This window comes from Salminus brasiliensis, chromosome 1 (assembly GCF_030463535.1).
Source record: "Salminus brasiliensis chromosome 1, fSalBra1.hap2, whole genome shotgun sequence".
NCBI classification, from domain to species: domain Eukaryota; kingdom Metazoa; phylum Chordata; class Actinopteri; order Characiformes; family Bryconidae; genus Salminus; species Salminus brasiliensis.
In genome coordinates, this window is record NC_132878.1 from 25,530,502 (window position 1) to 25,556,670 (window position 26,169).

At 41.2% G+C, this 26,169-nt stretch overlaps 2 protein-coding genes across 3 annotated transcripts; one reads left to right on the forward strand and one right to left on the reverse strand.

Annotated features, from left to right (window-relative positions):
• Positions 1-11,567, forward strand: kptn (kaptin (actin binding protein)). The gene is made up of 12 exons (XM_072675822.1): positions 1-304; positions 2,921-3,003; positions 3,135-3,219; positions 4,042-4,096; positions 5,408-5,486; positions 5,845-5,918; positions 6,535-6,641; positions 6,868-6,960; positions 7,055-7,127; positions 7,639-7,774; positions 8,935-9,108; positions 9,905-11,567. Exons 1-12 carry the CDS (start codon positions 94-96, stop codon positions 10,058-10,060), a joined length of 1,326 nt encoding a protein of 441 aa, XP_072531923.1. The 5' UTR covers positions 1-93; the 3' UTR covers positions 10,061-11,567.
• On the reverse strand, positions 11,392-25,149 carry hnrnpl (heterogeneous nuclear ribonucleoprotein L). Of its 2 annotated transcripts, none has more exons than XM_072675809.1 (14): positions 25,009-25,149; positions 22,879-22,997; positions 21,856-22,093; positions 21,409-21,494; positions 20,867-20,963; positions 20,263-20,335; positions 15,054-15,089; positions 14,619-14,687; positions 13,719-13,981; positions 13,328-13,449; positions 12,722-12,923; positions 12,316-12,373; positions 11,852-11,947; positions 11,392-11,717 (listed from the first exon to the last, which is right to left on the reverse strand). In XM_072675809.1, the coding sequence occupies exons 1-14, from the start codon at positions 25,090-25,092 to the stop codon at positions 11,659-11,661; spliced, it is 1,602 nt and encodes a 533-aa protein (XP_072531910.1). In that variant the 5' UTR covers positions 25,093-25,149; the 3' UTR covers positions 11,392-11,658. The 2 variants fall into 2 exon arrangements, with proteins under 2 accessions (XP_072531910.1, XP_072531899.1); XM_072675798.1 differs by having other exon boundaries at positions 11,852-11,958; positions 12,315-12,373.
• Between the last annotated feature and the right edge of the window lie 1,020 nt (positions 25,150-26,169).

Sequence of the window (26,169 nt, forward strand, 5' to 3'; positions counted from 1 at the left end):
TCATAGTTCAGTTGAAAGACTGGGATATGGAGTAAAACAGACGCTTCTCCTCGTTTTCAGCTGCTTATTGTGGTCTGTGCCTTCACGTGGATCATGCTGCCCGACACCAAGGGTTCGTGTCCCTTCGCTGAAGACAGCTTTAGCCGCTTTCCGTCTCAGAGTAACATATACGGCCTCTGCCAGGCCGGAGACCAGGAGCTGCTAGCGGCTACACTCAAAGGCAAGGTGGTGTGCTTCAGATACCAAGACCTGCAGCACAAGATCAGACCCGTGGCCAAAGAGGTGCAGTTCACCTACATCCCAGGTAACTTCATCAGTAAAACGATGCTACAGTGCAGGCCTGGGTAGTCGTGTCTGTGGCAGCAATCCGCGGTTCTCGTACCTGTCAACATTAGGAGGTCAGAAATAGGGAGATCTTCATTTACATGTTTTTGTAAGGCGTCTGTCAGTTCAGCTGTTTCTCATCTGATCATGAGCTTTAACCGAGTGGCTTCGTGCAGGAGGTTGGGTTGAAATACACATTCAAAGTAAATAACAACAATAAACTGTATCAAACCGGTCATTTTGATTTTAGGGGAAATCAACATGGGACCTCTACTTGGTGTTTTACAAGGAAAGTGGACAAATCGCTGTGAATAGGATTCATCATTTCACACCTTGTCTCTGTCCCATAAAACCCCTTTTTTTCCAAAATGCCAGCTTTACAGGAGAAAGCAAAAACCTTCTGAATGTTCAGTGGAAGTCAGTGTACAAGATGCAGTGTAAAGAAGAACTGCCAGATTCAGATTATGTCAAAACAACACCTCCTATCTCCTGAACAGTAACTGCACAGGGGAAGCAAGAAATGCAACAAGATTCTGTTTTAAGTCGATTTGGGCTCTTTTTGTTGGTCCATACTAAAGATGGACCAATATTGTTTTTTCTATAACTGATGTAGATGCAGATGTGTAGAGGTCTGGGTCAGCCGATGTCTTTTTAAATTTATTGTTCATTTTTCAGCCAATATCTAGAAGTTTTCAGTTTTATTTGCATGCACACATGTCACACCAATAATAACAAGTGGACAACACAACATTTCTGAACTTAACATCATTTATTGAACACTGACTTAAACCATCTTTATAAATTAAACTGAAATATATAAAACACATACATATAATAGTAAATACATAAAATACATAATAGTAGTGCTGCAAACACAACTTTCTGCATTTTATATATAAAATACTTTTTTATTATGATATAAAATACACACACAATAAATATATATATATATATATATATATATATATATATATATATATATATATATATGATCCATCTTTTAGTGCAAGTAACAGCAGCAAACCCCTCATTTTGGAGTGAATTGCAGAACAATATAAAAAGAAATGTTCCTTATTTCTAACTCAGTTGCCGTCCCTGAGTCTTCCTTACTCTACCTCTATCTTTCACCAATTTTCAAACAACACAGGGCTGCCTGCAGACGTGCCTGACTTTAAATCTGCGCTACTAAACACAGATATCGGTTGATGCCGATCTATTAAAAAAGGGCAAAAATCGGCCCTATATATAAGTCGACCTCTAGTCCATACTTTTTAAACTTTTGATACAGAATTAATGTCATCTGGCAGCTTCACCTTCATGGCCATTTCTTATTCCATCCGCTACCCAGAAATCCCTTTATCACATGGGATACACCAAAACCACTTTTTTCTTTCTGATACCGATACTAGTATCTTCCAATACTGAGCACCGGTACCGATACCAACTGCCACTTAAATGCTCCATAAACGTCTATAAGTCCTGATATTTATAGTGTTCCACTTCTTATCGGTTTTGCTTTTTTATATCTTATCCCAGATAAGATATAATCTTGAAAGAACAGCATTTACTGGTTGAGTAACTGTGCATTCAGAGCTATGCTTATGGCTAAGCTCGAACAAATATTTATTTTTTTAAACTGGTGTTTAAAATTTTAGAGCAGTACAAATAAAAAAAGTCAGTTTAGAAATAAAGTGCTAATGCAGCAATTTTCCATTTATGTACACATCTGTAAAAAGGTACAGTGCTGGGAGGGTGAAAGCAGACACATGCTTCCTTTAAATCACCTAAAACCCCACCACTTCATTACCACTTTTGGAGGAGAACGCTAACTGCCAGATAGACATCATGCTGAGTCATTAGGGGTTGAGAGGGATTTGGACATGGGGTGGCTTCTTACCTTGAGAGTGAGCATGAGAGCGAGCATCAGAGCGAGAGAGAGCGAGACAGACAGACAGACAGACAGACAGACAGACAGAGAGAGAGAGAGAGCGCGAGACAGACAGACAGAGAGCACGAGACAGAGAGCACGAGACAGAGAGCACGAGACAGAGAGCACGAGACAGAGAGACACACACAGAGAGACACACACAGAGAGACACACACACAGAGACAGAGAGACACACACACAGAGACAGAGAGACACACACACAGAGACAGAGAGACACACAGAGAGACAGACAGACAGAGAGACACACACAGACAGACAGAGACAGAGAGAGAAGAAAGCCAGTTGTGCTCTCTGCGGCTCCTGGTTCAAGCTTGTGATCCCTCTCCTAATGATAGGGACAACACTTAGTCTGGTCTTACTCCAGGTTTAAGTTGTAGCATGAAATTAGTGAGTGAGATTGAGGTGACTTTCAACATAAAATAATCCTTTATTAGTCCCACAGTAGGGAAATTCACAACAGTGTGGAAATTCATGACATGACGTCAATAATCAGTCAATATAGGGGCATCCCAAAGACACTGTCAATTAATGTGTATTGCATTGTTAGGGCCTTGAACTGATGTATTCTTTTTCACGTCCCTGTTTGGCAAGTGCTTTTTTGCAGTCTGATGAGACCTAGAAAACACGTCTGTTTCCTTTTTTATACAGTGGATGCTGAGATTGTGTCAATCGACGCATTCAATAAATCTCCCCCGAACAGAGGCCTGGTGGTGGGCATCACTTTTATCAAGGTGAGCTTCACACCTAACGTCTTGAGTTGGGAGTGAATCAGTGTGGTTTGACCTTCAAATCAGGAATAGGAGGATGTATAGCTGAGTTGATGCCCTTTATCAGTGTTCTATTCTCTCTCATTCTCTCTCAGGACTCCGGGGATAAGGCCACTCCATTTTTGAACATCTACTGCGACTATGAGCCGGGGTCAGAGTTCAATCTGGAGTCCATTGCACGTAAGTAACATTGTACGCATCAAAACACACATGTTGATATGATTTAGAACAAACCTAAATAGATCAAAAACTGTACCTTGGTATCTTTACCCCCTGAACACCAGTTTAACCTTCAGTCTCGAAACCAATCTTTTTAGCTTTTTAGTGGCCAGACAGAGCTTTTTTTTTGTTGAAGAAGAAGAATTTAACATGGTTTCAAACGTACCTTTGCGTGTGCTAGCTATCAGCTAAGCATGCAGCTTTATGGAACACTACATTTAAAAAGGGATTGAAGCTGTTTAAAGAGCAGAGGATACTGGATTTGATGTCAGCTGTAGTGTTTGCATACTTTCATTTGTTGAAGTTAAGATATGCTATCATTGTTCACATCTGTGAACTTGCTGGACTTTACCACTGTAGTAATTAAACCAGTTGAGTCTGTTCATTGGCATTACCATGCAAGGTGTTTAGATTTCTGATTTATTTTAAGTAATATTAACCATTTTTTCCCAAATTGTTGACTCTGCTTGACCATAATGTGTGCTCTGAGAACTGAGAACTGCTGACGCCTCATTTTACTTGGGTTTTTGTATACAATTGTGGCTCTGATGAACACGTCAGGATGCCGTCAAGGCATTTGACAACTACGCACCACTAAACAGGAAATGTAGTAACCTGCTGTCAGAAAGCAACAGGAGTGGCAACCCAGATTTTTTAAAAGAGCCACACTGTTTTAGAGGCTTTGGGGATGGGAAAATCAGTGGTGTTATTAGCAGCATAGCAATCGAGTGAGTGATTGAGTGTGATGCAATAAGTAAAAGTAATGTTTAATGTTCCTCACAGAGAGCTGCTTGAACCTGGAGCTACAGTTCACCCCCTTTCAGCTCTACCACACCGAGTAAGTATACGCTATAAAATCACACTGAGAGAGATTCAAATCAAATAAAGACTTTCGTTTTGTTTGAGCAATTCTTCAGCCTCAGGGCTCATAACCTATATATTGTCCTACTTGCTTTGCCTTGTTTTTCCTATTTAAGTTGAATAAAAAAAGGGAGTTGAATAGCTTTTTAACACATTACCAGTATTTTTTTGTAATGATCTAACAATTTTTTTTTTATTATTATTATTATTATTATAGTATACATGTACAATTGAGTCATTAGCAATTCATGAGTCATGTGCAATTAAGAGTCATTAGCAATCACCTGTAAGTAACCTGTAAATAATATTGTTATTTCTTTTTTACTTCTTTTATTTATTTTGTGTATATAGTGTAATTTATCTACATTTTTGTAACTGAGTGTCTTGCTATCCCTTTCTGCTGTGACACTGAAAATTTCTCCACTGTGGGACTAATAAAGGATTATCTTATCTTATGTACTATTTTTATGAGTGTAAAAGTTTAAAGTGTTTGTATTAATAAAGAAATAAAGTAGAGGTCCATGATATTATATAACATTAATATATATGAATGATTGGAGGCTGAATGGGTTAATATACAGTGCTTTGATCATTCACCGAAAATCAATCCTAGGACATGGTGAATAAAATTACAGGAAGCCACAAAAATCTCTAGGGTATCACCTAAGGACCTAGAGACCTCTCTTGCTGTAAGGTCAGTGTTTGTGTTCATCCTGACACTGAACAAGAATAATGTGCATAGCAGGATAACACTGCTGCCTATCTGAGATTTGCTCAAGACTCTGTGGATAAGCCAGAAACCTGTTGGAACTATTTTCTGTGGAGGTAGATGAATCCAAAGTAGCTTTTTTTTTGTGGTGTAAATGAAAAGCGTCATGCTTGGTGAAAGCCCAACACGCATTCCAACATCAGAACCTCATCCTGACTGTAAAGCATGGAAATGGCACCATCACGGCCATGGTCACGCCTGGATTTTACCAGGCAAATCTGTCAGGCAAATTCTAGAGGAGAATGTCAGGGTGTTTGTCTGTAAACGGAAGCTTTACTTTAGTGGGTCATGCAGCAAGACAATGACCCTGAGCACATAATGTAAGTGTATAAATATAGGGTTAAAGCAGAAGGGGTTAAATATTTTGGAATGGCCAAGTCCAGACACTAACCCAGTGGAAATGTTGTGAGTTTTGTAAGGAGAAATAGGCCAGAATTCCTCCAGATCATTGTATATGATTGCTCACCAGTTACCAGAAATGTCGCTAAAAGCATGGGCTCACATACTTGTGTTTTACAGATTGCAGTTTGGAGAAGGCCTGAGAGAGACTGTGTTTCTGCTTAGTGGACATGACCAGCGCATTCACCTCTACAAAGAGGTATGTGTTCCATTCATGTGGCTTACGTTTCCACATTGCAATGGATGTGATGTGTCTGCTTTTGCCGGTGAATTGTTACTGTTGTGCTGTAGCATTCGTGCTTCAGTTGGTACCACATTCATACGTGTACTTTGTGCTGGCCACTTCTGATCACATCACAGCTGGCATTAACACATTAATGTCCTGCGTGAACAGACCGCTGTATCTTTCAGTCCCCCTGTCTGTGTTTTCTCTGTGGTTGTAGAATAGACTTTAATCTCACTCTGATTTGTAGAGAATTGGTGGTGGTGGTGGGGGGGGGGTGTCTATTTGTGAATGATGTGTTAATTTGTTGCATGCTCTGTCTGTTGTTTGGTAGAACGCCTCACTGCACCAGTTTGAGGAGCAGCCAGTGGAGAAGTTCTTTCCTGAACTGAAGGAGCTGCCCAGCAAGTGAGTGTGTGTCTGTCTGTCTGTATGGCGTTGATTTTTCTTACCATGTAGCGTATCGGCTGATTTTCACAGGCGCTCTCATAATATGGCTTCGTGGTACTGAACGGCGAACAGTATTGGCCCAAAAAACACTGATCAGTCCATCTCAAGCATTTTCCTTCTGTTTGCACATAATATAAGCCATAATTCCAATTCAGGTGCAGAATAAACAGAAGGTTTTTGCGTTTCTGTGTCCAAATGTTATATGTAAAACTAAGTTATTTTGACATTTTTATTCATTTTTGGCAATTTCATTATTTTGAGTGTCACTCTGACATATTAGAAACCTATTATAATCCCTCCTAACAATCCCAGAGTGCTCAGTGTACATAATTGGCATCCACCAAAACTGTCTCTCCACCAACGCCCCAGAACTCCATGCAGTTTCTGTATGGATTGTGACAGTGTAGTGGTAAAGATGCAAACAACACCACTAATGTTGTGATGGAGAGCCTGATTGTAATCTGTGTTTACATTTGACTGGGCACTTTTTTTTATTTTTTTGTAAGTTTGGCAAGCAGTGAGATTTAGCAATAGGAAATACTAACAATTCAGTGTGTGTGTGTTTGTGTTGCAGTGTGTTGTGGCTGGATGTCTTAAGTATGGATGACTGTCGTCGTCTCACCACGTTTGGCTGTCAGAATGGTTGTGTTGGACTCGCTCTTGTCAACCAGAGAGGACCTGGTAAAACACACACAATAAATAAATATTTACACACCTTTATGCCATTAAGTAACTCTATGGCGAACCGTCAGTTTGTAGTAATAGAAACCTGAAAATGATTTTTGTTAAAAATTATATTGACTTAAATCGAAAGTTGCAAAGTTGCTGTTTTGGGGATACAAATAGGCCAGATTGTGTGTCTCTGTGTGTGTCTCTGTGTGTGTCTCTGTGTGTGTGTCTGAATCAGAGATTGTCCAGAGTTGGCGATTGCAGCAGGATAGTCCAATATCCACTGTGTTACTCTTCCCTCTGAAACTGCCAGCCCACAGTAGCTCAGAAGGTAACATGCCCAGTATATGTGTGTGTTTGTGGTAGTGTGTTTCTCCTGTGTTTGTTTATCTGTGTTATGCTCAAGGACTGTGTTTGGTCCCCAGGGCTTCATGTAGCAGAGGTAACTGAGTATAACCTGTTGGTGACCAGCACTATTGAGATGGCAGTGGTTTACAGGTAAGGGCTCACAAAGGTCAAATATTAGTACTGTGTTGTTTAAATTTGAATAAAACGTCTTTGCATTATAATTATTATAATAATTAGTTTGCATTATTTTAACAGTTGCTTTTGAGCAATTGCCATTTCTGCAAATAAATGCTCTAAATAGCAATATTTGTATTTGGAATTTAGGGGAAATGTTGTTCATGGTTTATGAAATACAATGCAAATGTTTTGTACAATGCACATTTCCCTAACCACATTCCCTATAAATAGTAAAACCAGAGAAACTGATCATGTAGGGTGGACTTTTAATTTTGTTTCCAGAGCTATATTTTTCATATGAACTTACATTGAAAGAGAGTTATTTTCTTCTCATGTATATTTTTGTCATTTTGCAGATACAATGTTTTTGCATGTTAGCATCTATATGTAATACTGTACATTTTAAGAAATATAGGATGTAGATACTTATTTAGTACATATAGTAACCCTGTTTAAAACCATACCTGTGTATCCTACTTGTCAGAGATGTGGAGCGGAATGGAGTGAGCAAGCCAGTGTGTTTAACAGACAGTGATCAGTGTGACGCTGTACTGTGTGCTCTCCTCATCGATCTGGACTTTGATGGACAACAGGAGGTGTTGCTGGGAACGTACGGACAGGTAGAGTTCACACACACTTCGTTTCTGAGACGACGGAAGGGTATTGCATTCATTAAGATTGTGTATATTGCTCTTTACTTCCCTTTATAGACTATTCTGACTAGATTGTCATTTAGAGCATCTATTTGCAAAACATAGATAGACAACTGGTCAAAATAACAATGTTTTCAGAGTCTCAAAGTCATTCCTTTGTAAACAACACATTACTAATGTTTCAACTTTAGAGGAGTCATGAAGTCCAGATTTGGTGGAATAACCCCCTGATTTACTGCTTTAGTGCTTCTTGGCGTGCACTTCCCCAGTGACTTTATACCACTCCTGGTGCACAAATTCAAGCAGCATCCATTTGCCTCTTTATCCTAGACCAGAACTTTTCAATGGGGCACAGGTCTGGAGATTGGGCTGGCCATCTGGTGGTCCTCCATCCACACATGACTGACCTGGCTGTGTGACAAGGTCAACAAGAAGTATCCCCAGATAATCACCAGTCCTGCAGGGTGTGAGGCACTCTGGCTTGTAGGCCTCTCCAGGTCTCAGACTAACCATTAGACAGAGCTGAAAATTGGACTCCACAGGAAACATGACCTTACTTCAGTCCTCTACAGTCCAGTCCTCATGGCCTTTTGCAAAGCACAGCCTGCCTCTTCCTTGCTTATCATTGATTAAGCACAGTGAACTTCACCCCAGCTGCCGTTTTCCATACTTTTTGTAGGCCACTTGATGTCATGACAAATGAGGTGGTGCTCCTCCCAGTCACTAGAGTCTTTTTGCCCTCTGCCAGTCCCCAGTGTTTGCTGCTTGACCTTTTTCTTATGAACTGCTGTCTTCAAAATCTTAAGGATGGAGCTCACTGTATCCCTCTGCCAGTAAAGCCAGAACTGAACTTTGAACATTTTTGAGTACAATTACTTTTTAGATACCACTGTTTTTGCCATGCAGCTAGATCTGTTGCAAGAGAACAGTGATGTGGTGATGTGGACCACAGCAGTGGTTGCTATGCTTTTCTGTGTTTTGGTTCAGATGTTAACCTATTATTATTATTATTATTATTATTGTATTGTATTATTTATTTATTTATTTATTTGGGGGGGCGTGGCACACTGTTCTCTTAATGTTGGAATTTGATTTGTTTAATATCTTGCTTGTTTTCTCTTCCACAGGACCTTCTGTGCTACAAATTCCAGCAGCCAATAGGGGCAACTGAGGGGCAGTTCCAGTTAATGTGGAGGCGAAGCTTCAAGAGCCCCCTGCTGTCAGTCATTTACCTGGACCTCACGGGGGACGGACTAAAGGAACTTGCCATTCTTACAATAAAAGGACTGCACATATTACAGGTCACTCTTTATTCAGTCATTCACTCGTTACTTTATATATTCCCTTTTGGAACATGTGGTAACTTTTTTTTTATGGCAGTAGCCAGCAATGGAAAACGATGTAATAGTTTCTCAGTGAACCACAGGAAGGGTCTGAAGGCTACATCCACACTACTAGGTTTTCATTTTAAAACACATACATTTTGCCATCAGCGGCCGGAGCCTGAGAGAGCGCAAGCTTTGCAGGAGGAGACGTGTTAAGTCCTTTGCCTAAGAACATTGCCAGTGCTAGTGGGAGGTACATATGGGTGGGTTAATGGGCAGTACCGAATTAGGAGAAAATGGAAAAAAAACCCATAAACAAAAAAACACTCGGCTAAATTTTTGCCTGCTGTTTTCAAGCAACATTTTTTTTTTTTAATTAGAAATCGCTTGTGAAACACGTTTGCCTACGTTCATTAAACACTTGACAAGCTCTCTGTTCCTAATACAGCCTGTTATTCCAGCACAACATAGGTCACAGCGAAGTTTGGTTTGCAGCTCTGAGGAGGACATTAAACATAATATTGGTTAATTAAATGTTCCCCCTGTCTTCTGGTACAGGATAAAGTTATCAAAGATCTGATATTTTGGTATCAATTATGTGCAAAGTGTTTAGTCTTTTACATGATATGATGAATGATACTTATGATCACATACATGATAACAGAGGTTTATTCTGAATACAGATTGCTTTAACATCAACTGTGTTCAACTGTTGATTTCAGGGTTACTCATGCCATGTCTTCTTCCCACCTTCTGATTAATCCCCCCACAGCACAGTCTCACCAGTACAGCTGACCTGGTCATGCAGCGCCTGGCCAACAGGGTGGCGAAATTGTCAGCCATGTCCAAAGACCAGCCACTCACAGAGCAGACTGCTGAACAGACTGAGAGTTCACTTGTCAACAGGCAGACCACTTCAGCCTCATAGACTGCATAGTTAATCCTCTGCATGTCAAAAGTATCCAGACAGCTTTTCTAATTGTGGAATTAAGGATCTTTTGAAGTTCACCTAATGTTGGTGTAGGTGTTCAGTTGGGCAGACCATAGAAAAGCTTTGCCAAAAGAATGTGATGCTCTGAAGCAGTTAGACATGAGTCAGAGGTTATCATGCCACAATGCCAAGTGTGGGGTAAAGGGCTATAAAGCCTTTCAGCAGTGACCTGTGGAACTTAGGTTTACGTTCTATTGAGTGACAGCATCCGATCCAGATGTGTTGGAATGCCGGAACTAATCATCCAATCATCTGTCTAGTGTCGCAGCCTTTTTAATGGAGGGATGAGCAGGTGTCTACAAACTTTTGAATGTGGTGTAGGACAGTTCTTGATCCAGTACTGCAAAACTACAAGAATCGTAATCCCAGGACAGCTACAGTGGTGCTTTAACAATAACGACATGCTTCAATGATTTTGGGAAAATTGCCTAATCCCTGGGTGAACCAAGTACTCGCCAAGCATCTCATTAGGAACACCTGTACACATACCAATTAATCCAGTTACCTAATCAGCCAATCATGTGGCAGCAGTGGAACGCATAAAAACGCTTAGTTGATTGAGAGTGACATGATTGTTGGTGGCAGGCGGGCTGGTCTGAATCTTACTGGAACCGCTGATCTACTGGGATTTTCAGCACAGTTCTCAAACAGTTTACGGAACGGTGTAATAAAGGAAAACACATCCTGTGAGCAGCAGGTCTTCAGACAGAAACAGCTTGTTAATAAGGGGAAATAAACAGTGATTGACCAGACTGGTTTGAGCTGAGAGGCAGGCTACAGTAACACAAATGAGCAATATGTCCCCTTGCAAATGTATATTGTGATTAAAGTTTTCACCAGGTGTCAGTGGACCAGCATGTCATAATGCACTCTGTGTATCCAAAATTATAAAGTAAAAATAAGTGATACTGGACAGGGATAATGAGAAGGCAAAAAAGCATAACGTGTCTTCTTGGCGCACTACCGAATCATACCAATCCTAATCAGTCATTAATAGTATGATAATGTTCCATGCCATGAGGATTTAAAATTGATTTAAGAGAAAAGAAGGCCCAAACCAGCATTAGTAAGTGTTCCTAATAAAGTGCTTGAGCATATAAAGAATTCTAGTCTGCTGTTTTGATTGGCTGTTTGAATTCTGTTTGCGAGTGTTTGACTGAATGACACTGGTGAGGTACACCAGTGTAACCTTCTCACACAGAATCATTCACATCAGAAGTATATCTGATTAACACACCGCTTTTCATACAGACCCACAAACTCTTGACTGGCTCACACTGATGGTGTTTATTTAAAGAACAAAGTAACTTTTTTGATCACTTTTCTGTATTCCAGATTTCAACATCACATACCGGGCAGAACAAAAGTCTCGTAAATAAGAATAATAAAAAAAGAAAAATAAACACAAGTGTAAATTAAAAGTTCAACACTGTTTGTACAAAAATGCAGTTATCTTTCTTTAAGGGGGGGGGGGTTCTCTGCTAGTCCATCAGAACTGAAGGACTATGCAGTGGCCTGTGAGGGTAGTCAAGGGTTCAGTTTGCGTTTTGCGCAGTGGAGAAGCACAATTTAAGGGTGTACGGGTATGGCCCACCTACAAGAGAAAAGGAGAGAAGAATTTTACCAAACAGGAGAGGAGAGAAAAAAAAACATTTAATTTACTGTAAAGACAAGCTTCAGCCATGAAGGTTCTTTTAAGCTGTTCACATGAATACAAGCTAAACTTACTAGGGTTTTTCATCTGATAGTGGTTCATCATGGAGAGAGCTTCCATTGCATCGTTCACAGTCTCCCACTCCAACAGTCCAGATGCACTCCTCTCACCTACAGACCCGCCAACATTTACACAACACAAAACCTAGTTATCATCAGCTTTTAAAATTACAGGCCAGGGATGAACAGACTTATGCAAATACTTGTGCACCACTGGTCAAATTTCAGATCTCTGATTTTCCATTTCATGATTTGCATATTGTCATTGCCATGCAACAATGTTGAATCTCAAACGAAATAGCAATATTAGAGGAAAAAAAGGGAGGGAGAGAGGTGGGGACCCAAAGTTATAATGTAATAAATCAGCATTCTAGAAGTGCTGATTATTTCCAGCAAATGTTCTGGGGAGGGGAAAAAAAAAAGAAAAGAAAGCTCTACATGCAAAGTAATCCGGTTTTTGTGATGACACAAACACTTACTTTTTCCTGTGAACAGTTTGACATTGGTTGGGGGCTTTAGCCCTAGCTCATCACAGATCTGCAAGAAAGGAATAAAAGCCACCATTACGATCAGTAACAGCTGCAGGATAAGCCTACTGCATCTACTACTGCAGAAGTGAATGGCCAGAAAAGAGTACTGAACAAAGTATGTCAAACTAAATGCAACTTGGAAAAATATTTGGGAATTTGCAACGTTCATTACTGAAAACCACCTTTCAAATGTGCAACAGGTGCTTATTTAAACCATTTAGACTCATTTATGGTAATGAACACCTATGCATGTCTCAAGGTTTGAAATACAGTAATATTTATTAAATGCCTGTGAGAGGTATAGAGAGGCATTAACTTGAAGAATCTTGGCCTGGGGAGAGATGTGTTTGTGTACCTGGTTAAAAATCTCGGTGGAGCTGTCCGGTTGCCCGTTAAAGAAATGCAGCACGTTGCTGGGCCGCTGGATACGATTCTTGGCCGCCTGCTCTGGGGAGGTGAAGCGGTTGTTCCTGCTGCCGTGGAAGTCCTTAAAGCTGCTGCTGCCATCCTCCAGCTGGTACGACTGACCTGGGATTATAGCCTGCTGCTTCGACACACTACACACATGCAGAACAGAAACACTGTTAAAAGTAGTAATATGCATTACAGAACACAGCTACTGAATCAAACACTAAAGCATATACTGTACTCAGATTTCTAATAATTTATAATAGGGCAGTCACTCAATTAAAAATACTCAGTCTAATCTACAGTAATGGCACTAGCAAGATATACATGTTTTTAAAATTGTCCATCGTTTTTTATTTATTTATTTTTATTTAGATGTATTTTTGCCATACAGTTCTCTTAACATCCTTGTTTTTGCAATAAAACCATCTCTTCAAAAAGGTTTGTTTAGCCTTTTTAAACTATGATTTTGACTCTCAGCATAACTAGAACATTACTGAAGTACCAGTTTATTGAACAGTGACTGCTCTAATTCACAGTAATTGGCATTTACCAGATATTGAGCTTCTGGTTGAAGAGCATGGTGTGGTTGAGGTGAGAGATTGCTCTCTCTACTGCATAACAGTCTCCCATTTCCACCATAGCAGCACCTGGCTTACTTTTCATGAACTTCACCTGCATAGAAACAGACACACTTCTTACTAAAGTGGTCTCAGAAGCCTTCTGTTTCGCTCTGTTGAAATAAACACCTTAAAAGAGACAAATCACTAATTATTTAACAACGCCCCCCCCACCCTCTCCCCTCACTTAAAATCAACATGGTTTGCACATTTCATTTCCAGCAACTGTATTCGTAAACACTGATGCCCGTATAACAAACAGCTCATTAACAGTGTGGGGTGAAGACATCTTAAACTAGAATACACAAAGCCACTAGCACTCACCCTCTCCACGTTGCCATAAAGACAGAAAATATTGAAGATTCGGTCAGCATTGATCTTGTACGGATCGAGGCCATACACCATAATGACTGGAGAGTCGGCCTGAGAGGCGTATTCTGGAGGAGGTCCATGTCCGTACTGCGGACCCCCATAGCGTGGACCACCACGGCCCCTGGCCAGGGGAGGCCCCATACGCCGGCCCTCATAGTGAGGGGGAGGGGGGCCGTATGTGTCATCGTAGTGTCCATAGCCACTCTGAGGTCCCCCTGTAAATTGGGAGGAGGAGTTCAAGGCAAAGTTCACTATATCCTAAAGACACTTAATATAAATTACTAGAACATGGCATATTACTGCTAACCCTGAAGATGTTACTGATATTACAGCCATTATAGCTTTACAAAAATAAGATCACACATCCATTAGTGCCAGTTCATCAGCTCAAACCTTTTGAGGCTAACTCTGCAATGCCTATGCCTCACAGATCCAAACAAACAGAGGAAGAGGGCTGTTCCAAAGAGTGCAACGATACATTTAGCAGTGTTTTTTTTTTTTTTTTTTAAAGAACAGTGGCCAGGACTTGATTAGACTGACAGAAGTCATTTGAGTGTGTACGTGCAGAAGTACAACCAACACAATGGCAGAGACTGTCCTGATATCGTTACACCCTTTGTGTCCTGTATTGTCTTATTTAAATCTGCATGTGCAAATGCAACACTGACACAAGAAGCAGTTGTACTGGACCACAACAAGAAACGGCTCATACTTTCTGAAAAATAAACACAAACGCCATCAAAAGTGTAGCGCCTTGTGACACTGTGCACACCTTGACCATGCGCTGCAGATGCAAGGTACACCGTACAGGTGTTCGAGTGGTGCAAGTGTGTATGTATGTGTGCGACTAACCATATTCTGGTGGGTGGTCCCCAAGCAGGGCTGGCTGCCTCTGGCGCTTGTTTGGGTTAGCATTGGGGTCTAACAGAGAGAATACACACACAGGTCAACAATGGCAGCGGAGCAGCTCGGCTTCGAGGCCAGCTCACACAAGAACCAATCAGATACACAGACTACAGGCAGAGGTGTGGTGCAATAGTGACTAGCATGCAGGAGAACCTAAGACTTGCATTAGCTGTAAAACATTACATGGCGGTGGGGGAACTACGTAATCGCCGTAAAAACAGCACCTGCTAAGTTTTCTGAGGCTACAGAAACTACAATGGCTGATATTGTTTAAGCCTCCTCTACTCAATTATGGAATCTGTCTCACACATACATACTCGATTTGCAACACTTGAACATACAGGAACGCACACGCTCGCACACACTCACACACAAACACACCTTGAGAATTGTTCCAATTGCCGTCTGAATCAGCATCTGTACAGACACAGGTATACACACATCAGACACACGTAAAAAGCAAAGGAAATGGGAAGGGCTAAACTTTGCTCAAAAATTTTAAACAGCTAATGTTTAATTTAAAATCAGTAGGATTCAAAGTCGGACATCAGAACAAGTTTTAAAGGAAAAAAGTGTGACCATGACAAGTATTTCAACTGAATGATGATTGGCTTTAGGCTAGTAATTAACAGCTAAACACCACTCGTTAAGACTGGACCAATGGCTTGCAGTTAATGCCCTGCCAAGAACATTATTCCAGTGAACCAAATGCTAACATTTATCTCCATTTCAATACCGTTTTTAACATGCACTTGCCCCTTAGCTTTAATAATTGACAAGTTAAATTAGATTAGCATTTGTGGGGAATGGACTCAACACAACCAGACATTTTTTTTTAAAACTGCTAACAAGTTCACAGAGACAAGCCCAGCTTAGGGCAAGTGCAGTCCATCGCCCCCTACCCCCAAACTCATGAGATGAGGTTGGCATGTTAAAAACAGCATAGAAAAGACTTTGCCATGGCACTAACAGTTCTCTCAGTAGTCAGGTTTTTCACTTTTAAAAATTAACATTGCCCCAATACAAACACCAGGTGGCCGTCAAGACCACTAACATCCACTTGTCTTGCTAGGGATCATGGATTAAACAACTGAGGCAAGTATTTTAACTGTTGAAACAAATCTACAGATCTTGTGTTCTTGATGATATAAACCACCAAGTTGCCCAAAACATAGTGTCTGTTTTTTGTTTTCCCAGGGCAAACTATCCAGAGTAGCTGTTTCTGGCTCTTCAATATGTTTCTGAGGTACATTTAGACTCCAGGATGGCCTTGTTGCATGCCCAATGACCCAGAAGCAAAACAAGGTTAGAGTCAACCAAGTGCATTTGGGTTCACAGGAATGATCACTATCCTTCTCCTACCAATAACCACTTATGTGGTTCTTTAATTAATTCCTAATGAACTTAGCCTAACTAAAAACATAGTGAGAAACCCTTCAAGACACTGCTTCTCAATAACATGATAAAGCAAAAAATACTAACATGGCCAACAATGTATTTCAGTGGGTACTAGAGTGCATATGCCATGTGCGTTGGCTACAAGTACTCTGGTCCCAAATCGCCAGCAATGTTAGAATTTTTAGACATACTGCATTTAACGAGTACAAGAAAATAAATAAGAATCAGAATGCATATTCTAGGAGTTGGAATGGGAATGGTCTTTATTTAAGGCATTAACGCCAGAAGGGAGGGGGGGGGGGGGGGGGAAAGAGAGGGGACTTTCGTCACAAGGCAAGCATAGCTAGCACAAGGTCAAATAAACTGACCAAGACAACTCCATGACAACTTGCATACTGCAAGCTGAACCTGCAAAGGGCTGAAGCTCTCATTGGTCCAACAGCCCGCACCAAAGTCATCACAACTGAGACATTTGAACGGCGGCACTTACTTACAGTGGGCAGAATCAAGAGAATCCCAAGGCATAGCCGCTTGATCGTGAGCGGCGCTTTGGCCGTAAACCTTTCCTTCCCAACCTCACGTGTTTGGCATCCAGCCAACATTCGTTCTCCTTTGTATTTCAGTTATGCTTCCGAGCGCTTTGAGGCTGGCCGGTTGGCTTTAGGTGGTTTCTGGGCATAAACGGTGCTTACCGTTCTGAAGAAGAGGGGCTGCAGACACAGCGGCGAGTTTGAGGACAGATGCCAACTGCAGCAGTCAAGCTAATCCAAACCTGCGTCACACGGAAGGCGTAACAGCAGTCAGAACACGAAACGCCGCGCTCAGAGTGAAACAGAGTTAACAAAGAGAGGAGGAGGGATGGAGGAAGGAAAGAAAGAGACAGAAGCACCTGAGTCCAGAGAGAGAGAGAGTGGGCTTAGGGAGGGATGACGAGGTTCTAGCTACATGTTTCGGTGCTTGTGTCTCCACGGTAACCCCAGTGATCCTTTCCATGTGCTGTAGTGTAGTGTTGGTCGCAGTGGTATCCTGGTGATGAATTTCGCTACTGTGATCGTGGACGTGAAGCTTGATGTGTTCTTGTGTTCTCATGACGATGCTCAAGGTTCACGACGTGGCGACTGGGCACTTGGTGTGTCTGTGCTGCTATTTGTTATGTGAGGCCATGACCATAGAGCTACGGTGTGAAATCTTTGCCTTCTATGTTGATGTGACGACCACTGTTCATCGCATCTACGGACAACGCCTGCGTGGGCAATCTTGGCACGCGAAGAGCAATGAATCTCAACCTGCTTGATATGTAGTCGGAACGATGCCCGTTTGTGTAGCAATCTTGATGTAGCGTGTAGTGCCGATCGTGGCTCGGTGTGCTGTCCTGGTAATATCTGTTTGGCATGTTGTGAAGAAACATCTAGAAACATCTACTGGGTGTGATGCAACAGTCTTGGTGTGTTGGCACTGTAATGTGACCGTGGCAACCTCTGTTCGTGGCCCTCGTGTTGCAGAAATCTTGCATGGCAGTGTCTGTTGAGAATGTTCTGTCATGTTCTCATCAGAGTGGAGCAATGAGAGCAAAAGGCAGCCCACGCACCAAAGAAACAAGACATTAGCAGAGAACAGGGGGAAAAAACAAAGTGTATGGTCCTCCCACAATCTGAGTGTCTTTGCATGTCATGCCTGCAAGCTGATTGGCTGACTTGGTGATGTGAAGGAACATCTTCTGTGAATGGCTGTAATGTGTTATCCAAAGAGATAAGCCATCCCCCAAATATGAGAGGGAAGGTAGTAGTCTTGAGGATAAAGACGCTAGCGAAGAATGTCAGCTGCAGTGAGGTGTCTGTTCCATGTGATTTATAAAAATGGACGTCTCTGGAGCGTTTACGATGTCGTGGGATCGGTGTACTCCATCTGATTTTTCCATGTTGTCTGAGGAGTAGAGTCTGACGAGAATGTTCGGTGTATGTTTTTATGCTGAAGAACGAACACTTGTGTATCAAAAGTGCTTGAGACTGCCCACATAATAGACGACATCATTCATTTGATGCAACTCTTAGACTAACTCTTTGATGAACATTGACCATAAACCAGCGGTTCTCAAACTGAGGCTCATGGACCCCCGTCCCCCCCTGTGGGGTGCAGAGAAGAAAAAAAAAAAAAAAAGGGGGGGGGGGGGAAACAAACAAACAAAAAAAACCTCACTTAAATTACATATTTAAGCTTAAACCAGCTTATGCACCCAAAAAAAATAAATAATAAAATAAAAATAAAAAAATCCACCCCACACAATTCACAACCATCCTGTACCCACTTACGTGCAGGGTGGTGCAAAGACACCTATAAAGGGGCCCTAGATTAAAAGTTTGAGAACCGCTGCCATAATTAGAGAAATAATAATGCTAACATTTATGCTAACAATATCTTAAGGACTGGTAACAGGGCTGAACAATTAAGACTACATATGCATGAATAACTGCAAATTGTGATTGAGTCCAAACTTCAGACTTCAAATCCTCCATCAGGAACCATTACGGTTTGTCCACATTCAACTTTCCCCTCCAAGTTCTTCTGACACTTAATTTAATGTCTCCATTTTGTCTACAGAGCACTAGTAAATGTTGCGATGCAGGACCTGACAACCAAGGTAAAAATGATCCCTGAAGTCCCATTCACAACTGCAGTTGTGCACAACTCATAGTTAACGCATATAGAATTGCAGCCCTGACTCTTCCCTAATTGGGAAGAGTAATTGTCTGAAGTTTGTTTCTTTAGTTGTGGACTGGAACTACAACACATGGGGGTGGGGGGGGGCTTTTTACTTGCATTACGATCATCAACTTTAGACTTGTAGCCCAGGTCAACCTAAGAATGAACCTTTATAAAAAATAAATAAATAAAGGGTTTCCTGGCTACATTTAGGGTGTGAATTTCATTTTAGGACTGCTGAGATGCTTTTAATAACCTAAATCTATATGCCTTGCTAATAAAGCATTTACATAGCTATGTGTACTAGTTTCCCACCACCACAGCATCCCAATCCCAGAACCTTTTGTGCTTTTCCTCATCTAACACACCCAATTCAATTAACCGATTACAAGCTTCATGTTTTTGCAATTCTGCTCATAATGCACTATTCATATTTGTTGTTATTGCACATACTGTTACAACACAACATATGCTGCTCTGTGCATTCATTGCATTTTGCCCCCTTACTGTACATGTACAGTAATTTATATTCTATTTTAATATACCACCCCTTAGACCTAAGACCTAATTCTGCAAATAGATAGACATATTTTATGCCACATGCACAATAATCCCAAATTTCTGTTTAATTAAATAATACTGCATTTTGCATTTCTGGTTGGATGCTAACTGCATTTCATTGGCTTGGTACCTGCACTCTGCAGAATGACAAAGTGGAATCTAATCTAATGTTACCCTAGGCTAAAGCATAGCACAAACCAAGAATCATTCTCGTGACTACAGCCCAGATTTATTTTTGCAAATCTGCTTATCCCCTGTCTGGGAAACCAAACCAACCCAATAAAACTAGGCCTAAACCTTTGTGACCAATTATTCTATGGAGGTACACGCTGCATCCTGAACCAACTCCAACTTTAGATTAAAATAAAACTAAAGTGGCATCAAACAAAACTCAGCATGGACGAGCTAGTATTGTACCTTAATACTTAATTCACCGTTTCCCAGCATGTTGGCAAATATGTAACTCTCCACCATGTTGTGTGATGTCAGTGCAGGGCCATGCTGAGTGACCGTGAAAGTGTCAGTCAACCGCTGAACTCTACGCTGAACTGAGTGAGCCGAAAGTGCAAACGAGACATGCTGTGCGCTGTTTTGGCACGAAACAGGTGACATGCAACATGGCGGTGAGAAAACAAAAAAGACCCTATTAGAAGGGAAGTGTGTGCGTATGTACCAATAAACCTCACCAGTTTGTGACCGTTTTGTGAAAAGGGCTGTCACGGCCTGTCTTTAAACGAGTGTGTGTTTATGTAAGAGTGGAGGGGAAGCTGCATCACAGAAGTGACAACCCTGTGGAATGACTTGCGTTTCTATGGCGATACCAGACTTCCACAGGATTCTCACTACAGGAGGCGTGCCCACATAGGTATCCCCAAACCTGATGGAAAAGACAGAGTGTATGCGCACTCCTGTGGGACTGAATGCAAGTTACCTTGGCCGCTCAAAGTAGGATTAGTGTAGTCCCAAGTGTCCTGGTCATTCTTGAACACATTGAGACGAGTTGGCTATGGGAAAACAAAACAAAAGTCAGACATGTCTGTGCACAAGCCAACAAGCATCCTTTACGGCAGACTGGCAGGAAGGAAAATCATTGAATGAACAAATTAAAAGTTAAAAGGTTTTACAATACCAGGAATGCCCTGCAAACACTGTAATTTTACTGTAAGATGAAGATGTGACAGGACCAGGCCAACACTAAACTGTGCACTGTAGAAGTAGGATGGAAAAATTGCATGATCCCAGACTGGAGGCTTCAGTCCAGATTCAGGAGTGTCATGGGCACAAAGAATAGATGCTTATTCTGCACAGTGAAACTCTTCCTTCCTTCCAGACTACATGTTACTGTACTGCGTACTAAATGTTAAGAATTAAGAACGTTTTTTGTGTGTCATATATATATTTTAGATACACACTGCAACAAAAGCATACATGTGCTGTTGCCCTGTAAAAATAAATAAATACATGCAATCTGTATTGTGCATAGCACAGTAATAGCAGCTTCCGTCCAGTTGCATGTCATGCAAGTGTCCACCAACCTTAGCATACTCAATTTTGAGGGTGCAGCAGCCAGAGTAGATGTCCGCTCCATTCAAAGATGCTTTTGCTCTCTGAGCACTCTGGACAGAGTCAAACGTGAGCAGGAGTCAAGGAAATCACAGACCAAGGTACAGATACTGACAGAGGGCGCTACTGTAGTACGATGTCATGATAGTGTTCTATACTACTGAAACAACACCACAACTATACTACAAATAAGTGGGGGTGTGATGAACAACCCTAAAGACAGGGGGCAATAGAGTTGTTTTGGTTCTTAAGCCCCAGTTTAAATAAAAACTGCATTACAAGCCATAATAGTGTCTTAATTCCTTGAACTGAATATTGAGTTCCATGCATTGCAGCTAGACATTACCCCAAGTTTTGTATCGGCGTTAACCATCATCGGCCATTTATATCAGTCACAAGCTCACATTAAACAAAACAATCACATTCTAATTTTTCTAAGCAAAAAAAGTCATGTTAACTGCACCCATAACTGAGCTAAGTAGCTCAAGCTGCACTGCACGTTTGTGAAGGATATTCAACCATGGCCTGCACTCCGTTCTTCCTGAAGATAACGATCCTCTGCACGGGGCCGCAGTTGTTGCAGATGGTGTACAGAACGTCCTACGGAAATGAAGGGACAGGTTTAGCTCAGCTCGCCATGCTTCTCACAGAACAGCTGGTAGGCCTGCGTTACCATGGCGACTGCCAGAGTTGAGGTGTAAAGAATACAGGACAGATTAACTGGATGCTATGATTATGAATCATGACAAGACCAAACTAATCTGATTTAGCTGGGGTACAACATACTTTTGCATTTACCAGCTCACAACTAATAACCAGCATGTCACGCGATTACTAATTCTATCAATAATTCTATCACGTCCTTACAACAGAAAACACACGCTTTACAAAGTGTTTAACAAGTGTTAAACCAGCTCTGTTAATCACTACAAGACAATGGCATATTTTCTGAACACGTTACCGTGGTAATGGGGTAGATTGGGTTCATGATGGTGAACAGCAGAATGTTGTTAACGCTGGGTGCGTCACTCGAGTCACCAGGCCGAGAGATCTTCTGGCTGGTGGAGTAGTTGATGTAGCAGGGTCTGCCAGCGATGTACACCTGGTTATCGTTAGCGTACGTCACTGCGTTACACGAGCCGCTCATGTCTTCGTACTCCACCAGAGCCTGCCGCTTGTTTGGCATTAGCACCACATAGCTGCACACAGACACAAAACACACCAGTTATTTAACTGTCAATAGTGCCCAAATAGACTTTGTCTACATTGGTAAACAGGGCACTGTTGTTAATATTAGGGAAGAACCGACCCATCTTTTTCTGTTCCGATGTAGATACATGAACTTTGAGTATCCTCCAATACCCGATCCAACACCATTGCTGAATTAATAAATCATACCTCAACATGTGGGAGAGACTTAAACATTACTTTACTAACTTTGTAAAACAAACCAACAAATTAACAGATAAATGAACACAATTTGTCACTAAAATATAAAATTAATAACTGTGCTGGACCCTGGCACCATGACATCAGGGCTCTGAATTTTAGAATAAAAGTCCTAAGTCTGTGAGACTAAAGAAGAGCTCCTCCCTTCATGGTTCTCCTTATGACAGATGAGCTGGATAACTTGCTGAGAGATGACAGGTCAAGGGCGCCACACACTGTTTGCTATATGCATCACATCTGTAAGTTACTCTGATCCTCAGTTATGAAGCCTAGAATACCAGCGAAGCAAGAATCGGGTTTCATAAAAAATGGATTGGCATCCGATCCTAGTATCGGATCGATGCATCCCTAGTTAATATAACAAAAAAGGGGAGAAATCATGTGCTTTTTCCCCCCGTGTGGTGGGTGCATCTTCTGAGAAGCTCCCAAAAGTCCCATTTACTAGTCAGCGACCTGAGGTTCAGAACATTGTGATGAAAATCCAGGCACAAATAGCACTTTTTGATGGCCTTCATTCACTGCAAGTAACATTTACCTGATGGTCCCAAACTCCCGCAATGCCTCCACCAGATCAGATTCGGTAATGCCGTCAATCAGCCCCCTGACATGCACCACCAGGGAAGGCAGCGTCTTATGAGGGTCGTCATATCCCTCCTGCAGATTGTAATACAAGCAATTAGCAAACCATTTAGGTGTACGACAGGCAGTAAGGCCTTAATAGAAACATTTAAAAAGAAATCAAAAACTGTATAACTGTATAAATACAGTCACTTTAATGCAATATGCAAAGTGTGCGTTCATCACAGTACTGGTACCCACAAAATGCAAGAAAAGGTCATGCAAGCAACAGATGAAGAGGACGAAGATTGATGAATGCTATGCAGATCCAAATGTTAAACGCAAAACATTAAGTTGTGAGCTATTAGGAAGTCAATTTTAATTTTACATGCTGCCACTTCTATGAAAAACACAGTGGCTAAGACTAGGACGGTAGTAGTGGCTTTGATGGACAGTCATAGGGCGCGTGTACTGAAACCCATCTAACATGCTATCATTTACACACTAAAGGCTGTACCAACGACCCGGGGTGTGGGGGTGGGCATACAATACTAGGTGGAACAAAAGGCAAATTGCATAACACTGGTCGCACCCCACATGCCCCACTGAATGTGAATGTGTGAGCTGAGGTACACCGCTTACACAGTGTGTCAGTGATAAAACATCCCTTAACCACTAACAATTTGCCTCGCCTGTTTGGTCAACGAAACCAACAGATATCTACAATAATACTCATATAATACAGTAAATCTCACATTTTCGCCTCCCACAAAGCTTTCCATTTCACGCCGATACCACCTCCCGTCTCCATCCCCCCTACTGAATATAAATGTCCCTGCTGAGGTATCGAAAGTATCCCCACAACGAAGAAACGGCCCTTAACCACACATACACTTACAACTCAACTTACAACAAACCTCTACAGCCAAATTCAGATTTCTGTTCCTTAAGCTCTCATTGTAAAGCTTTTTGCACAGACATTCACACTGACCTACATCCCCCACTGAATGTGCATGTCTGCCGGGCTCATCTGTGCATGTGTAAATGTGAGTGGTGTGTAGCTGATGTATTAGGTTCTGTAGTCTTTTGCTACTTGGAACCTAATAACTCCCATCAGGGATCTGGTCAGTAACCTTACACACACACACACACACACACACACACACACACACACGTTTGATCAGAACAAAAAGGTCATGAGTGCTGTGTTCACTCTATGGTCTGTACTGTATTCTGTACTACAGCAGTACGTCACTGGCAGAGTCTATTTTATAACAGATAACACTAGCTTGTAGAAATTACTCTGGGAAAGGCGGCTGGTGCAATTATAAAGAGCTGAAATGAAGCATCAACTAATTTCTACTACAATTTAATACAAAATCTCAACATATTCGTTTGACCGCATCTGCGTTTGTCCACGTAGGCTAGACCTGATCGTGCCAACGGCTGTTTAACCCTCAAACAAACGAATCGGATTTATTACAAACGGACATATCGATTAAAAAAAGCTCGTTAACCAACAGTGATCTAAAAACGAGGAGGAACCGCAGCTTTCCTATATAAAGAAGAACATGACTGGAGACACAATTTTCTACATACACAGCTGCAAACTATTTAAAACGAATAGAAATAAAAGCTGTGGAAACTGAGCAGCCTGGCTATATAAGGGCAGAACAATGGCCATTGATTAGCATCGCCATCAAAACTAGCAGGGCGAATTCTCCGTTCCACCTTAAAACGGCGCTGCATCTCTTAAGGTGGAAGAAGAAGAATCCGAAGTCGTCAAATCAGGCAAATTCATTGAAAAACACTTCAGCTTCGTGCTGGTAACGTTTGCAAACTAACTGACCCTGTCGGTGAACCCCATAAAAGCACCACAGTTAATAAATAAAAGTAAAAGGCCGAATACATGAAGAGGCATGCTAGCTAGAGACTACACCGCATCGCTGAGCATGAAGCCGCCGAGCGAGCGAGCGAGCGAGCTAGCTAACATGCTAACCAGTTAGCCTTTGTCAGCAAACAGAAAACGTCGAGCCTTGCACATTTTCCGGAGTTAGAACCGTTGGTGAAAAACAAAACGAAGGTCTACTGTGAAATATAGGCTTACCGTGGCCATGCCGTCGCTGTCGGTTTTCTGTCTTTTGGTCGCTCTGCCGCCCTCGCTGTAGTAGCGTCCCGCCGCTGCAGCCATGTTGTCCCCGATAAGCTTTTAAAATGGGATACGGCAACACGGAGGAGGACGAAAACACGAGGCGAGAAAAAAAAAGGTGGCCGAAGAGCAGAGATTTTCTAACAGGGCTGCATGTGTGAAGTGAGTCCGCCCACTCAAAAGCCCTCCCAACTCTAAACGCAACCCCACCCAACGAAGTGCTGAGCGCTCTTCTGCCAAACTCTCGGAGCACTTTACTTTTATAACTACACATTTATCTAAAAATCTATTTCAGCTACAACTACTACAAAATATTTACTTTTTTAAATATTTGGGTAAATATTAAACAGATACATAGCGCTAACATATCTTTTACAATAATATACATACATATATATATATATATATATATATACATACATACATACATATATATACATACATACATATACATACATACATACATACATACATACATATATTAGCATTAAGTATTTAATACATTTAACAAATGTCTCATGTATGTCTTAGGTATAGATACACATTATACAGCGAGGCGTACCGTATATTTTGAGTGTACAGTTTTGAGTTTTTTGGCATATGTAATTTTTTTGTATATATTGTCCTTTTTAATGTATTGCCTTTTAAACCACAAACAAATTTATTTTAAAACATATTTATTAAAAAAACATAAATGATCAATATATTTTTATATTTTTTCCTTGTGGGATTGCTCCCAAACACACCAAAAACAACTCTTTAGTTTGCAATTACAAGAACAATGATACATTATTATAAACATCTCATTATGATTTATTATGGAAATGTCAATCATGAAACCAAACATTTTGTAATTACAAAACCACATCTTTGTGCTTCTAAAATGAAATGGGCTTTTCAAGCACTTCTGAAAACCCAATCGATGTAGATCAGTGGTACTGATAAAGTCCAGGTAATCCAGCCTAACCACATAGCTGCTTTGACAAATTTGACTAGTTCTGGAGTGATTTTTATATCAGTAGACGCCATTTATTCAACACTGCTTTGGGGACAGTTCCCTAGTGAACCTTCAAGTTAACATTTCTTTAACAGGGACTGTATTAACAGAACACAAAACTA